Raw genomic sequence first — 12,895 nt, 5'->3', positions numbered from 1 at the left:
GTTTCTCTGTATCTTGGCTTGTGTTATTCTGTTAATGCACACCAGTGTATTTGTGCTTGGCTATATTTGGTGTAGATTAAAATCAAGTATCGTTTTTATGACGTGTTCTTGCCTTCGCAATAAAAATAAAAGTGGTTTGCATAATCACTTCAGTGCTTTTTTTTTTTTTTTTTTTTTTTTTTTTTTTTTAGAAACAGACGCTTGATTAGAGAATGAGACTTGGAGTTAGTTCAGGCTGACAGAGATCATTCCACCAGTTACCATTTCAGCTCCCAAATTGACATCCATAAAAAAATGCCAGTGGTTCAGAAATAAAGCACACGGGTGTCAGGTAGTGTTGTGCATTCATCTTGTTAATGTTTCTATTCCCACTCTGTGAAACTTTCCATCATAACAGCATAAAGCCTTAACTTTACCTGGGACCAGTTACCTTCCCACCCAGTCTAGGACTGCCTCAAACTGAAACATCAAATAATTCAATCAGCCCAGACTGCAGCTCTTATCTGGGATTTTTCATATTGGTGCATGACAACGGCATACTGAGTAAGAACCAAACGAAAGTCCACACACGTTTTATGTTTTAATAATTCTTTGAACACACATGTGTTACAATAAGGTGCTATAACAATCATCGCTGCCGAAAATAAAAAGGCCACAGCAAACTTAATGGTGACCTGGGTGCAAGCGTTCTGTAAAACTGACACCTAAGTGACCATCAATACAATTTATGAATGACTTCAATTTTAAGGGGAATATGGTGGCTGCTAGGTATGCTGGTTTATACACAAGTTCTGTTACCTCAGAATAAATCCTCCTTTTTTTTGGCATAATACTTATTTTGACATTATCAGCAAAACAGTGTGAAGCCATTAATGCAATTTGTTCAAATGCTTTAAAAACAGATTTTTACTTTACAAATCTAAATAGTACAACAGATTTATTCTACCTGTGAAATAACACCTGCCAAATTAAACACTTCTAAAATGGACAGCAGACTAAAGCCGAAATATGACGACTACTGTATCTGTTGCATTAAACAGCTTGTCGTATACACAAAGTAACACCAGGGTTAGTATCTGAGGGAAATGAAGAATCTAATATTTACGTTCCCTTGATCTTGTGTTTCTGAAAGGACTACTGAACACACCTTGTTGGCAATCTGCACCGGAAATCCATGGAGATATGGTTTACTTTTAAAAGGTGGCTTCAATCTCCGAGACACAACCATGTTTTTTGCTGCGTTGCAATCATTCTAAGAAAACTAGCTTGGGCATTAACAAATCAAACACACCCTTTAATAAAAAATAATAATAATAATTAAACCGCAGTGTTGTTTCCCTCCACGGCTGTGCTTTCCTGACACAAACCGTCAGCCAGATGGGGGCACCCATCTTCACTCCTCCACCGTGACTCGGTCCCCGTCCCCCTCATTCACTGTTTGGGCTTCAAGGCAGTCGATGCAACACCAAACAGGAGAGCGAACACCGTGAATCCCTGAGCGAAAATACGGGCTCGCATCATCATCTGGGACTGCTGGGTCTTGCCGCGCCTGAAGGCGATGAGTCCGTAAGTGAGGGCGCACGCCGTGCCAAAGCAACCTGGCCAGAGACAAGCACAGCAAAGGTGCATTCAGTGAGAAAGGACTGTAAAACAGGAGCCGCAGTAAATAAAGAAAAACGTGTTCTGAATTTGCTTATATGGTCATTTGGTACATCTACAATTGGATCACCTGTAAAACAACGGGGGGGGGGGGGTATGGTCCTGCTTATGAAGAACAAAACAGTTTCCTTGTCCTTGGTACAACAGACACCTACAGCTGGTTTCACAGAGGATGACTAACACTACAGTAACACCGGGCAGTCCCAGACTAGTGCCAACCAGTCCCTGATCATATCCGGCTAGATAAACTGTTGATTTCGGGTTTAAAATGTAATATAACAACGTTAGAATTTGGTTGGTCAGGTACGTGCACACCCCATCAGCGCACTCACAAGCCTTTGTCACTTTGGGGAAAAGTTATCTGAAGGATAAGCTCAATATCATGATAAACCTTTGCAGAATAACACTGGGATTCCGTTTTTAATAACTATTTTATCCCATTACAAGAGCTACGACAAATACAACAAACCGAAACACTGTTCTTAACAACATGCCTTAATTAAACTGGTTATTTAATTGCGTTTATCGCACGAATGCAAGGCTTACCTATCGGCACGAAAGGATTTTCTTTCGTCTTTCTGATAAGCTTGTCGTTAAATCCTTCTTCCTTGGACCTCGGCAGAGGCGTGAACCCCTCGATGACGGGGGGTCTGCTGAAGTCAGACGCCGCTGTTTGGGTCGGGTCGGGTCCTGCTGGAGCAGAAGCCGCTGCCATGTCTGACAGCAGGAGGAGCGCTTTGGAAAGTGACCCAGACTCACGTGATGAGGGCTAACGAGGCGAGGAGATAACCGTTCCGTTATAGGAACAAACCGACTGAGGGGATTGGTCAGATTCTCCGAGAGGGCGTGGCTTTGACGTCAGATCGGGGACTGCTTGAAACACGAAACACTAGAACAAGTAGCGGCGTTACAAAGAATTAGTTCCCCCGTGGAAATCAGTTTCACCTGCCAATGATCTACCGCGTTTCGTCGGGGAAAAAAAAAGTCACGTAATCGGGGAACAGCTAACCGTCACCCTTAACCTTGTTAAAAAAAAAAAGAAGTGGTCACTGCGGGATTCGGCCAAAACAAACCTTGGCGAAAGTGCAGAAGGGGAATCGACAGACCGCTTGGTTTCCATGGTGCACTGAATTCTACGTAGCACCTGTATTTGTAAATTGCGTGTTGTAGTTTTGTAAGTAACAGGTCAAGCTACATGAACAAATAAATAAATAAATAAATGGTCTGTCTGGCATCTGGCATTGTTTATATCCTCGTTTTGTCTTTAAAGATAAAGCATTGTTTTTAATTATGCCACCGATTGCTTTCATGGTGCCTATATCAGTGATCTAGAACACACCCTGGCCTGGACTGGGTATAAATTACACCGTGTAAAATTTTTTTTGTACTGGGTAGTAAGTGTTATTTCCTAATTGCTTATGCCTCAAAAGTATAGAACATGTTTTTCGAGATACTGTATTTACAGTATAATCGTAAATCTCGAAAAACTACTCACTTCTAAATCTTTTGTAGTCATTTTTGCATTACTTTAGTATAAATACATGTTAATTTGGATTAATATGTTGTTTTGTTCTGACTTTATGTGAACGAAAAGACACACATTTGCCCGTTTTCCAATTGGAAATAGTGATATTTTGAAATATCACTGTCCTGGTCACAAAAGCAAAGTTTGTGGGGAATAATAGCCATTTTCTATACTTTTGAGGCATAAGCAATTAGGAAATAACACTTACTACCCAGGAACAAAAATTGTGTTACATAGTGTTATAGAACCACCTTATTATAAACGACTGCTTTCAGAGACCTCGATTTTTAGAATAGTCCAATCTTGGACTACTTAATGGTAAGTAACTTTTAGCATTCTTTTCAGATAAAAAAGAGAGAATAGGTGATGTGATATAGCATTAGCATTTCATTGAGTCTGAGATCAGAAACCTAACCCTTCCAGATCTCTTTCAGTTGGTTTGTTTCAGCAGGCATTGTGAACTATGGACTGTGTATAGATACCACTTCTCATAAAACACGTGCTTTAAATACTGCTATATCAATACAACTACACCATTTAAACAATGTGGAGCAATCGTGAGAGAGGAAGTTTGTGTGCTATTAAAAACATGACATACGCATTTTTTCACCCGGATTCCAACACTATACAAATGATACTTCTGCAAATCAGTAAACGCATTGCTGTGACCGTTACTGGTAGCGTCATTCGGAAAACTAAAGAAAACAGCACTTGACACAATCACTAACTGCTAACCCAGGCAAGAAACCAACATTAATATTCACTATACTTCTACATTCAAGGTATGATGATATTTTTATTTTCTTCTTCAAACTCTACAAAGAAATGTTTATGTTTATATATACACGGTTGTAACATTCAAACGAGAAGCATTTATGTGATATTTTGTTCACAGTAAAAATAATAATTGACAGAATAGGATCTACAAATACTTGCACTAGTACATGTAAAGTGTGTAAATACATGGAAAAAAGTAAATATATAATTCAACACAAGAACAACACATATCCAATAAACACTAATATCTACTGTAAAAATAGCAATGTTGTTTATGGAATGGCCTGTGCAAAAATGTGATGAAATAAAACATGTTGGAGAGACTGGAAGAACTTTATATAAAATAATTCAGAACCACCTTTCATTAATTAGAAATAATTTAAAAAATGAATGAACCAATAGTACAGCACTTCACCAGTCAAGGACACGACATAAATGATGTAAAGTTTGTAGTATTAGAAGAGCTAAAATTAGACAATGCGACATACAGGAGAATAAAAGAACGTAAATGGATAAATAGACTGAACACGATTATGCCAGCGGGACTCCACAGAAAAGAATGAACTAATTAACCCCCAATCATTTACATAACATTTATATAAATAAATAAACAAAATTCATTCAAAAGTTATGCATGCTGATGCACTGGGGAGGCCATCAAACTCCTAGAAATACCTCCAATGTTTTGATTCAAACACAGGCTGTCTTGAGAAGGATATGTACAATATATTGAAATGTTGGGCAACGTTGGGCATGCCTATAGCAAGCACAGAACATTGAAAGTCTGGAAGGCAAGACCATGAGGACGTCTGGGCAACTTTTCAATAGGAGATCTATTTTCATGAAGGGATATAAGAGAAACATTCCATCTTCTATCAGGGTTAATCTTAATGATGCTTAATAATAGGACATTAAACTGGCACGAAGCTGAATATTAAGAAAATGATATGAACTAGCATAGTCACATGACTGGGGAATTTTTATGCATGGTTTGAATGCATTTATTGGTCACAGGATACCAAACTCATGGTGACACCCTATTTAACACAACTTCCTTTTTTTTTTTTGCAGTCATAAAGTCTGAAACCCACTTGACGATGACAACAGCAATACCAGGAATGAGTTTTGAAACTCCGAGTGATCATCTCACAAGTTTCTCCCTGGGAATTACCCTGCATGATTTGGGGAATGCCTCCATCAATTCGAGTGGGCATAAGGAAGCCTATGAATGCAGGGTCAGCTTTCAGTCCACCCTCCTCCCCGTGGTCTACAGCCTACTCTTTGTCTTGAGCCTGCTTGGAAACTTCACGGCGCTGAGCTCCCTTTTGAAAAATTGGAGGTCCTCTTCCCAAGCCGCAGCTTTCACCCTCAACCTGATCATCATAGACGTTCTGTTCACCTTATCTCTGCCACTGCAAATCTATTACTATGCCAACGGCAACAACTGGATTTTCGGGGAGTTCTTGTGCAAGACAACCAGTTCCCTCTTCTTTGCCAATATATACGGCTGCACCATGTTCCTAACCTGCATCTGCGTGGAGCGCTACATCGCCGTGGTGCATCCCATCAAATACCTGAAGCTGCAGAGGCCAGTGTACCGTGCTCTAGTCTCCTGTGTCATTTGGCTAGTTATAGCAGTTGTGGTTTTGACTTACGCTTTCAGAGGTCGCACAGCCAACAGGTTTGCAGATGGCAGAATCGGCTGCATGGAAAACTTCGGGAAAAAGTCCTGGAGTGGCTGGTTGGCCACTATTGCCATATTTTCCTCGATCGCTGGGTTTTTTATACCTTTCTTTTCCATAGTTACCTGCTACTCTTTGATCGCCAGGCGTATCGTCGGCATGACTCAGGGGAAGCAAACCGGTCAGCATGTAAAGAAGAAGTCACTGAGAACTATCCTTGTGGTGATTGGCGTGCTGACCATCAGCTTCCTTCCCTTTCACGTAGTGCAGGTCCTGCACACGCTGGCACGCATCCAGGTGCTCCCAAGCCTATCCCTGCTCCCTTTCACCTGTGGAGCGAGAAAAGTGGTGATGGGGCTAGCCTGTCTGAACAGCAGCCTCGATCCTGTGGTGTATTACTTCAATGCAGATAACTTCCAGCTCCTGCCATGTTGTCACAGAAAGAACTCCAGCAGATCTTCTGAAAGCATCTCCAACACCAAACTATGAGCACATTGCTCTGTTCCCTTCTCAGTCTTGAAGTTGATGTCGTTTTGTAGCACTGCAGTGATTGTGAATGGATCCTCTCCTGTAAGAAGTCTTGGGGCATTGTGCTGTTCAAGTGACAATGATGCTCTCTCAATTGGTTTTACCACCTTGCTGGAGTCATGTGCCCCACTTTGGAGTCAGCAGCTTTATGAAGTTTGAATGAAATGTTAAGAAAATAATTATGTGATCTAAACCATTAAACATATGTGTTTGCCTTTTGCATCTTGCTGTGTGCTATTTTTCAGTTTTGTGTGTTTGTGATCCTGTATTATAACACAAATATACTGTTTCCACAGGATACACAGGTCTTCAATGAACTGCATGGACTTTTTTTTTTTCTTCCAACAATTCAAAGAAGAAAAAGTTCCCACCTTCCTCTATTATGAAAGACTTATGAAAGATTCCCACTGTAAATGTGTCATGCACTTTACACTTCCGTGCTCTGAAGAGGGACTGAAAACTGTGTTGAGATTGCATTCATTTGCAGAGCTAGCAGAACGAAAAAGAAACAGAAGGGAGACTTGTCATTGCATTTGTTTGTTTAATTGTTTGTTTACACAAAGTGATACTCAGACCCTGTTATATGTCTCAATGGAAATGTGTGATTGCTTTTCCCGGGGATATTAAATGGGAATTTACATGTAGGTGTTGGGTGGATATGCAAGTGTTTGTCATTCTGCTGAGATCAGTGTGAATACGGGATTGAGAATTCAGTGAAAAGAATAATTAAAAACCCCTTTGGAAATGAATATGTCCAGCTGCTTGCTTTATGTTTAAGAGTACCTTACAGCCTCACCTGTGCAAGAATGGCTCTGACCATCATACTCCAGTCTGCTTTAACTTCACAGGATACTTGTCCGTGCTGCTGTTCTTATATTATATGTGACTCTCTCGCTCTCTATCTCTCTCATATGCACACAACACCTGGACTTTTTAAATAAGTGACCTGAACAGCTAACACAAACCTGCAACTGAGTCAAGTCAGAAACAAAACGATTCATGACCAGCTATTTTCAACCGTATGGCTCATTTAATGATATTGTGCGTGAGTGCGCGCATGTGTGGTTCTCCTGATTACTTTCAACACACAAAACTTTGTCTTCCATACTCTGGTGCCATCTGCTGTCAGACACATATATTGCAACTCTTGACAACATTTAATGTTTTTTATTTGTACTGAGCTACAGGTTCTCAAACAGCATAACCAATGGACAGGCTGTGTCTTATTCTCCAAGCTACTATTCAGAACCGGTTTCAATCCTAGCCCTGGTATTCAATCTACGCACCTTATTTGCAATGTGATTCACTCAATCAGAATGTCACATTTCAACTTGATCAGACCCCCCACTCTGCCACTCATTAGTTCACATCACACCTTTCCTCGGCTGATACCTGACTGAGACCCATTGTGTGTATCAAAATCATCTCTGCCTTTCTATAGCGGCGGTGTCTCCTCAATGCGATTCAGACACTGGAGCTCATCTTTAACACGTAAAGCAGCAATTTCACCCAAGGTGTGAGTGTTCCCTTATTGATTGTCTGTGTGACAGTTTAAGCACTACCTGCAATAGCAAACAGCTGTGAGCCCTGCTGAATCAGTGTCACTACTGAAACTAAGAGAGTCAATAAAACCCAGGGGATGACTGAGGTGCTAGGACTGAAACTGTCTCTGAATCTAACCTCTGTAGTCCCTTCCCGTCCCGTCCCGTCCCGTCCCCCCCTCTTTCTCTCTGTCTCTCTCTCTCTCTCTCTCTCTCTCTCTCTCTCTCTCTCTCTCTCTCTCTCTCTCTCTCACTGCCTAGTTGGCGCTCTGCTGTAAGCACTCTTACCACCAGGGGGCACTCCTCAGCGATCATATTTATGCATTCCATAGGGGTGGTTTCCATCTGTTTCTACTTAAAGGAGGAATTCAATATCCCTGCAGGAAACATATTTCTTGCCTCTTACATGCTTAATGCGATCTTAGACAAGTTATTTTTTTATGGATGTCACAGTTTTTTAATAGGGGTGTACAGCTGTGCTAAAATCTCCAGCAATGAAAACCCCAACTCTGGTCACAGGTCTTCTTCTTCAGCACCTCACAGCAGTAATGATTCTGCTGTGATGCTGAGCCGAGGAACCAATGCAGCATTGACGGCCATCATTTATCCTGCTAGTTCATCATTGGGCTCGATTCTGAATCCAGTCCGATGGAGAATACTAAAGGCTAGTGTAAAATCTGCAATGCTGTTCATTAACTGGTGTTTATCTGAATTTTCTGTGTATGTTAACCAACCTCAGTGCTGACATCTTTCTTTCTTTCTTTCTTTCTTTCTACCTATTTTTAATCCAGTATCACAGTTTAGCTTGTCAGTGAAGGATCGTTACAGTTGAGTTAGCTTTTATTTGTTTGTTAGTTTGAAAGTGACTAGTAACAATATATGTTATTTTGAATCCTGTGTGTTATAAAAATGTGCAAATGATGTAATCAGAGATATGTTTTCATGACCTGAGTCCTGACCCCAGTCGAGAATAAAAGGTACTAAGAAGCAAAATAAAATATAAAAGATAATGGCTAGTCTACACATATGCTAGTCAAAGTGACAGCTATCATAATGTTGAAACCTTAATAATAAGAATAAGAATAAGAATAAGAATAAGAATAAGAATAAGAATACACTTTTATACATCAACAATTAATAAATAAATAAATAAATAGCCTCCACAAATGACAAAAATGTATAGCATTCAGCTAACAAAAAACAATGGTAAACCTCAGCCCTATGCTAGCTGCACAGCACTGATACAGTATGTCTTCAGTAGCTAAGGGAAGTCAGAATTACAAGCGTACTGTAGATTATCACTTACATACATTTCAATAGATCCTATGAATACTTAATTTTGGTCCTTGTGTTAATCTAGCTTTCTGACAGTTACATTCAGCTCTATAGAAACATTCCCTTTTGAGAATCTAGTTCAGGTTTGGAATCATTTATGTAGATTTTTTCCAACAGCAGTAATCTCCATATAAGGACACCCTTGTTGAACAAAGAGTTCTGCCCCTGTGCTCTCTTCTGTGATCAATTAGCTGAAGGGATTATTAACTACATTAAACTCCCCTGATTTAAAATGAGAAACCCACTGCCTTTCACACTACAGCCTGGCACTTTCTCTAACTGCTGAGCCACTCAAACGCATTGCCTTCCACACTACAGTCTGGCACTTTCTCTAACCACTGAGCTACTCAAACACACTGCCTTTCACACTGCAGCCCAGCACTTTCTCTAACCACTGAGCTACTCAAACACACTGCCTTCCACACTGCAGCCCAGCACTCTCACCACTGAGCTACTCAAACACACTGCCTTCCACACTGCAGCCTAACACTCTCACCACTGAGCTACTCAATCACACTGCCTTCCACACTGCAGCCTAACACTCTCACCACTGAGCTACTCAATCACACTGCCTTCCACACTGCAGCCCAGCACTCTCACCACTGAGCTACTCAAACACACTGCCTTCCACACTGCAGCCCAGCACTCTCACCACTGAGCTACTCAAACACACTGCCTTCCACACTGCAGCCCAGCACTTTCTCTAACCACTGAGCTACTCAAACACACTGCCTTCCACACTACAGCCCAGCACTTTCTCTAACCGCTGAGCTACTCAAACACATTGCCTTCCACACTGCAGCCCAGCACTTTCTTTCTCTAACCACTGAGCTACTCAAACCCACTGCCTTCCACACTGCAGCCCAGCACTTTCTCTAACCACTGAGCTACTCAAACACACTGCCTTCCACACTGCAGCCCAGCACTTTCTCTAACCACTGAGCTACTCAAACACACTGCCTTCCACACTGCAGCCCAGCACTCTCACCACTGAGCTACTCAAACACACTGCCTTCCACACTGCAGCCCAGCACTCTCACCACTGAGCTACTCAAACACACTGCCTTCCACACTGCAGCCCAGCACTCTCAACCACTGAGCTACTCAAACACACTGCCTTCCACACTGCAGCCCAGCACTCTCACCACTGAGCTACTCAAACACACTGCCTTCCACACTGCAGCCCAGCACTCTCACCACTGAGCTACTCAAACCCACTGCCTTCCACACTGCAGCCCAGCACTCTCACCACTGAGCTCCTCAAACCCACTGCCTTCCACACTGCAGCCCAGCACTCTCACCACTGAGCTCCTCAAACACACTGCCTTCCACACTGCAGCCCAGCACTCTCACCACTGAGCTCCTCAAACCCACTGCCTTCCAAACTGCAGCCCAGCACTCGCTCCTCAAACCCTGAGCTTCCGCGCAGCCCAGCACTCTCACCACTGAGCTCCTCAAACCCACTGCCTTCCACACTGCAGCCCAGCGCTCTCACCACTGAGCTCCTCAAACCCACTGCCTTCCACACTGCAGCCCAGCACTCTCACCACTGAGCTACTCAAAACACACTGCCTTCCACAAGGCAGCCCAGCACTTTCTCTAACCACTGAGCTACTCAAACACACTGCTAATTAATTTGATTTGCAATGCTTCAAACTAGTCAACTGGTCATATTATGAAATGAATATCTATGGTCAAAAGGTAGCACTGCGATAAACAAAAAAACAAAAATATTACTGTTTAATTTGTTGTGCATGTCAACACGCCATGCGTATGAGCCTGTAATTGCTTTTATTATCAGTACATTAACCAGTAAATCGATTGAAAACTCATCCAAAGATGGGTCAAATCCTTTTGCAACCTAGGGCGGCGCTCAAGAGCCGCTGGGATTGGGGAGGAAGAGGCTGGGAGCAGTTTGCAAGTACGGTTGGCAGCAGGCGCGATTACGCCAGCTTTCTACCTGCAGATGTCAGTGCGAGATTCCTCACTCAACTCCCAATGACGTCATCCAGCCCGCAGCCGTCCATGTCTATAAAGGAACGATAAAACGAGGTCCAGCTCGGTGGTACAGTTGCAGAAAAAAAAAAACTTTGCAGTTTCTTTTTTGGGGAGGGGGAAAGAAAGAAAGAAAGAAAGAAAGAAAGAAAGAAAGAAAGAAAAGAAAGAAAGAAAAAAGTCCTGGTAACAGTTTTAAGTTGCAGAAAAAAAAAAGAAAAAAAAAAAAAACTGTGCACGTTTCTTTTGTGGGGAGGGACTTTTCTAAAGATAAGAAAAGAAAGAATAAAGCCCCAGGAGAGAAAGAAAGAAAAGAAAAGAAAAGAAAGAAAAAAAAAAAAAAAAAAAAAGAAAGAAAGAAAAGAACTGAAGAAAACAAACAAAGACAAACGAAAGTGAAAAAGGAAAAGAAAGATTGACAAAATGCTTCAGAAAAGAAAGGAGTCGTGGTTGCCTGGTGAGGACAGGAAACTCCAAGTGAAAAAAGAAAGGAAAAGGAAAGAAGGAAGAAAGAAAGGAACCGAAAGAAGAAAGGAAAAAAAAGGGAAACCAAAAAAAAAAAAAAAAAAAAAAAAAAAAAAAAAAAAAAAAAAAAAAAAAACCCCAAAAAAACAAAACAAAAAAAAAGGCCCGAAAAAAAGAAAATGCAAAATTCATAAGGGGGAAGGATTTTTTTTTTTTGCCCAAAAAGAAAGGGAAAGCAGAAAAAGATAAGGAAGAAAGACTTTTCTGTAAAAAAAAAAGAAAAGAAAGAAACACAAAAAAAAAAAAAAAAGAATCAAAAAAAAACAAAGAAAAAAAAAAAAAAAAAAAAGAAAAAAAAAAAACAGAAACAAATCAACCGTTTACAGTTGTAAACTGATACCCCGAATGGCCTAAAAAACCAAATTCAACGGAAATCGTGTAATGGTTGTCCTTCCCACACCGCCCGCTTCTGACTTTTCGAAAGCGGACATTAAAAGTTTAATTGGAAAAGATGAAGAAGTTTGTTGAGTAATTTAGTAAAAAAAAACATTGCATCTGCACCCATAACTTTAGCTTTTCATAGTCGATAATAAATCTTTTCTGTAATGTGGTAGAAACATGTTTGATTCTTAGCGGTCGGGGAAAGACACACAAGACCAATGAAAATGTGACTTACGGGCGGTCAGAAAAGACTTCGTAAAACAAACGGAGAAGGATGAAATGAATAAGCTTTATTGGAACTTTTTGTTCATAATCGATTTTTATTAACATTTTCCATTCTGCAAGGGACGGGAGAAACATTTTTTTGTAACTTGCGGGTAAGCGATAAGTAAATAGCTGTTGTAGATTTATAGTAATTCGACCTGAATCGCCAGTCCCAGCTGGTTCTGTGACTTTAGGAATGCCCGGCAGTCATTTAACATCACGGGTGAAATATTATAACTTTATTGACCTTTAGTTTAGAAAAAAAAAGGAATGGAATCATAATAATAATAATAATAATAATTTACTGAAGTTTAATAATAATAATAATAATAATAATAATACAAATTAGTATATTTTTGAGAAATAACATTACTGTCTAACATAGATTTATTTAATTTTTTAAAAAAATGTTAAAGTTAACTTTGAATATGGAGCCTGTGGGAACAGCAGTGGCTGTGAAAGCTTTGGAGATAAAGTACGGTTTAGACTCGGCAGCATAACGAAATGGATTGTAATTTGACCTGTTCTGTAGGCAGGTTTACTTCTTCTCATTAGGAAGGATTGATAGGAAAATCCCAGGTGTATGGCTCAGGCCTTATTTATGCCATGTTTCCATATTCACTATTAAACCAGTCTGTACAACCCGGTTTCATCTCACTGTAAAATCAAAGTGGAACCAGCCT

The 12,895-nt window shown here is 40.7% G+C and overlaps 2 protein-coding genes across 3 annotated transcripts; one reads left to right on the top strand and one right to left on the bottom strand.

The window, feature by feature from the left end:
* Positions 1 to 567: 567 nt before the first annotated feature.
* Positions 568 to 2,423, bottom strand: higd2a (HIG1 hypoxia inducible domain family, member 2A). Its single transcript, XM_041223976.1, has 2 exons — positions 2,206 to 2,423; positions 568 to 1,598 (listed from the first exon to the last, which is right to left on the bottom strand). The coding sequence occupies exons 1-2, from the start codon at positions 2,372 to 2,374 to the stop codon at positions 1,432 to 1,434; spliced, it is 336 nt and encodes a 111-aa protein (XP_041079910.1). The 5' UTR covers positions 2,375 to 2,423; the 3' UTR covers positions 568 to 1,431.
* A 980-nt stretch (positions 2,424 to 3,403) lies between these two features.
* On the top strand, positions 3,404 to 6,918 carry LOC121297344 (lysophosphatidic acid receptor 6-like). Of its 2 annotated transcripts, none has more exons than XM_041223620.1 (2): positions 3,404 to 3,502; positions 5,033 to 6,918. In XM_041223620.1, the coding sequence occupies exon 2, from the start codon at positions 5,059 to 5,061 to the stop codon at positions 6,130 to 6,132; it is 1,074 nt and encodes a 357-aa protein (XP_041079554.1). In that variant the 5' UTR covers positions 3,404 to 3,502; positions 5,033 to 5,058; the 3' UTR covers positions 6,133 to 6,918. The 2 variants fall into 2 exon arrangements, with proteins under 2 accessions (XP_041079554.1, XP_041079553.1); XM_041223619.1 differs by lacking the exon at positions 3,404 to 3,502 and adding an exon at positions 3,708 to 3,966.
* Positions 6,919 to 12,895: the final 5,977 nt, after the last annotated feature.

This window comes from Polyodon spathula, chromosome 22 (genome assembly GCF_017654505.1).
Source record: "Polyodon spathula isolate WHYD16114869_AA chromosome 22, ASM1765450v1, whole genome shotgun sequence".
NCBI classification, from domain to species: Eukaryota; Metazoa; Chordata; class Actinopteri; order Acipenseriformes; family Polyodontidae; genus Polyodon; species Polyodon spathula.
This window is presented reverse-complemented; position numbering and strand designations above follow the sequence as displayed.

Coding starts and splice junctions, on each gene's coding strand:
- LOC121297344 (XM_041223620.1), top strand. CDS start 5,059: ATGACAACAGCAATACCAGGAATGAGTTTTGAAACTCCGAGTGATCAT.
- higd2a (XM_041223976.1), bottom strand. CDS start 2,374: ATGGCAGCGGCTTCTGCTCCAGCAGGACCCGACCCGACCCAAACAGCG. Junction 1,599..2,205: donor AAATCCTTTCGTGCCGATAG/GTAAGCCTTGCA, acceptor GTCTCTGGCCAG/GTTGCTTTGGCACGGCGTGC.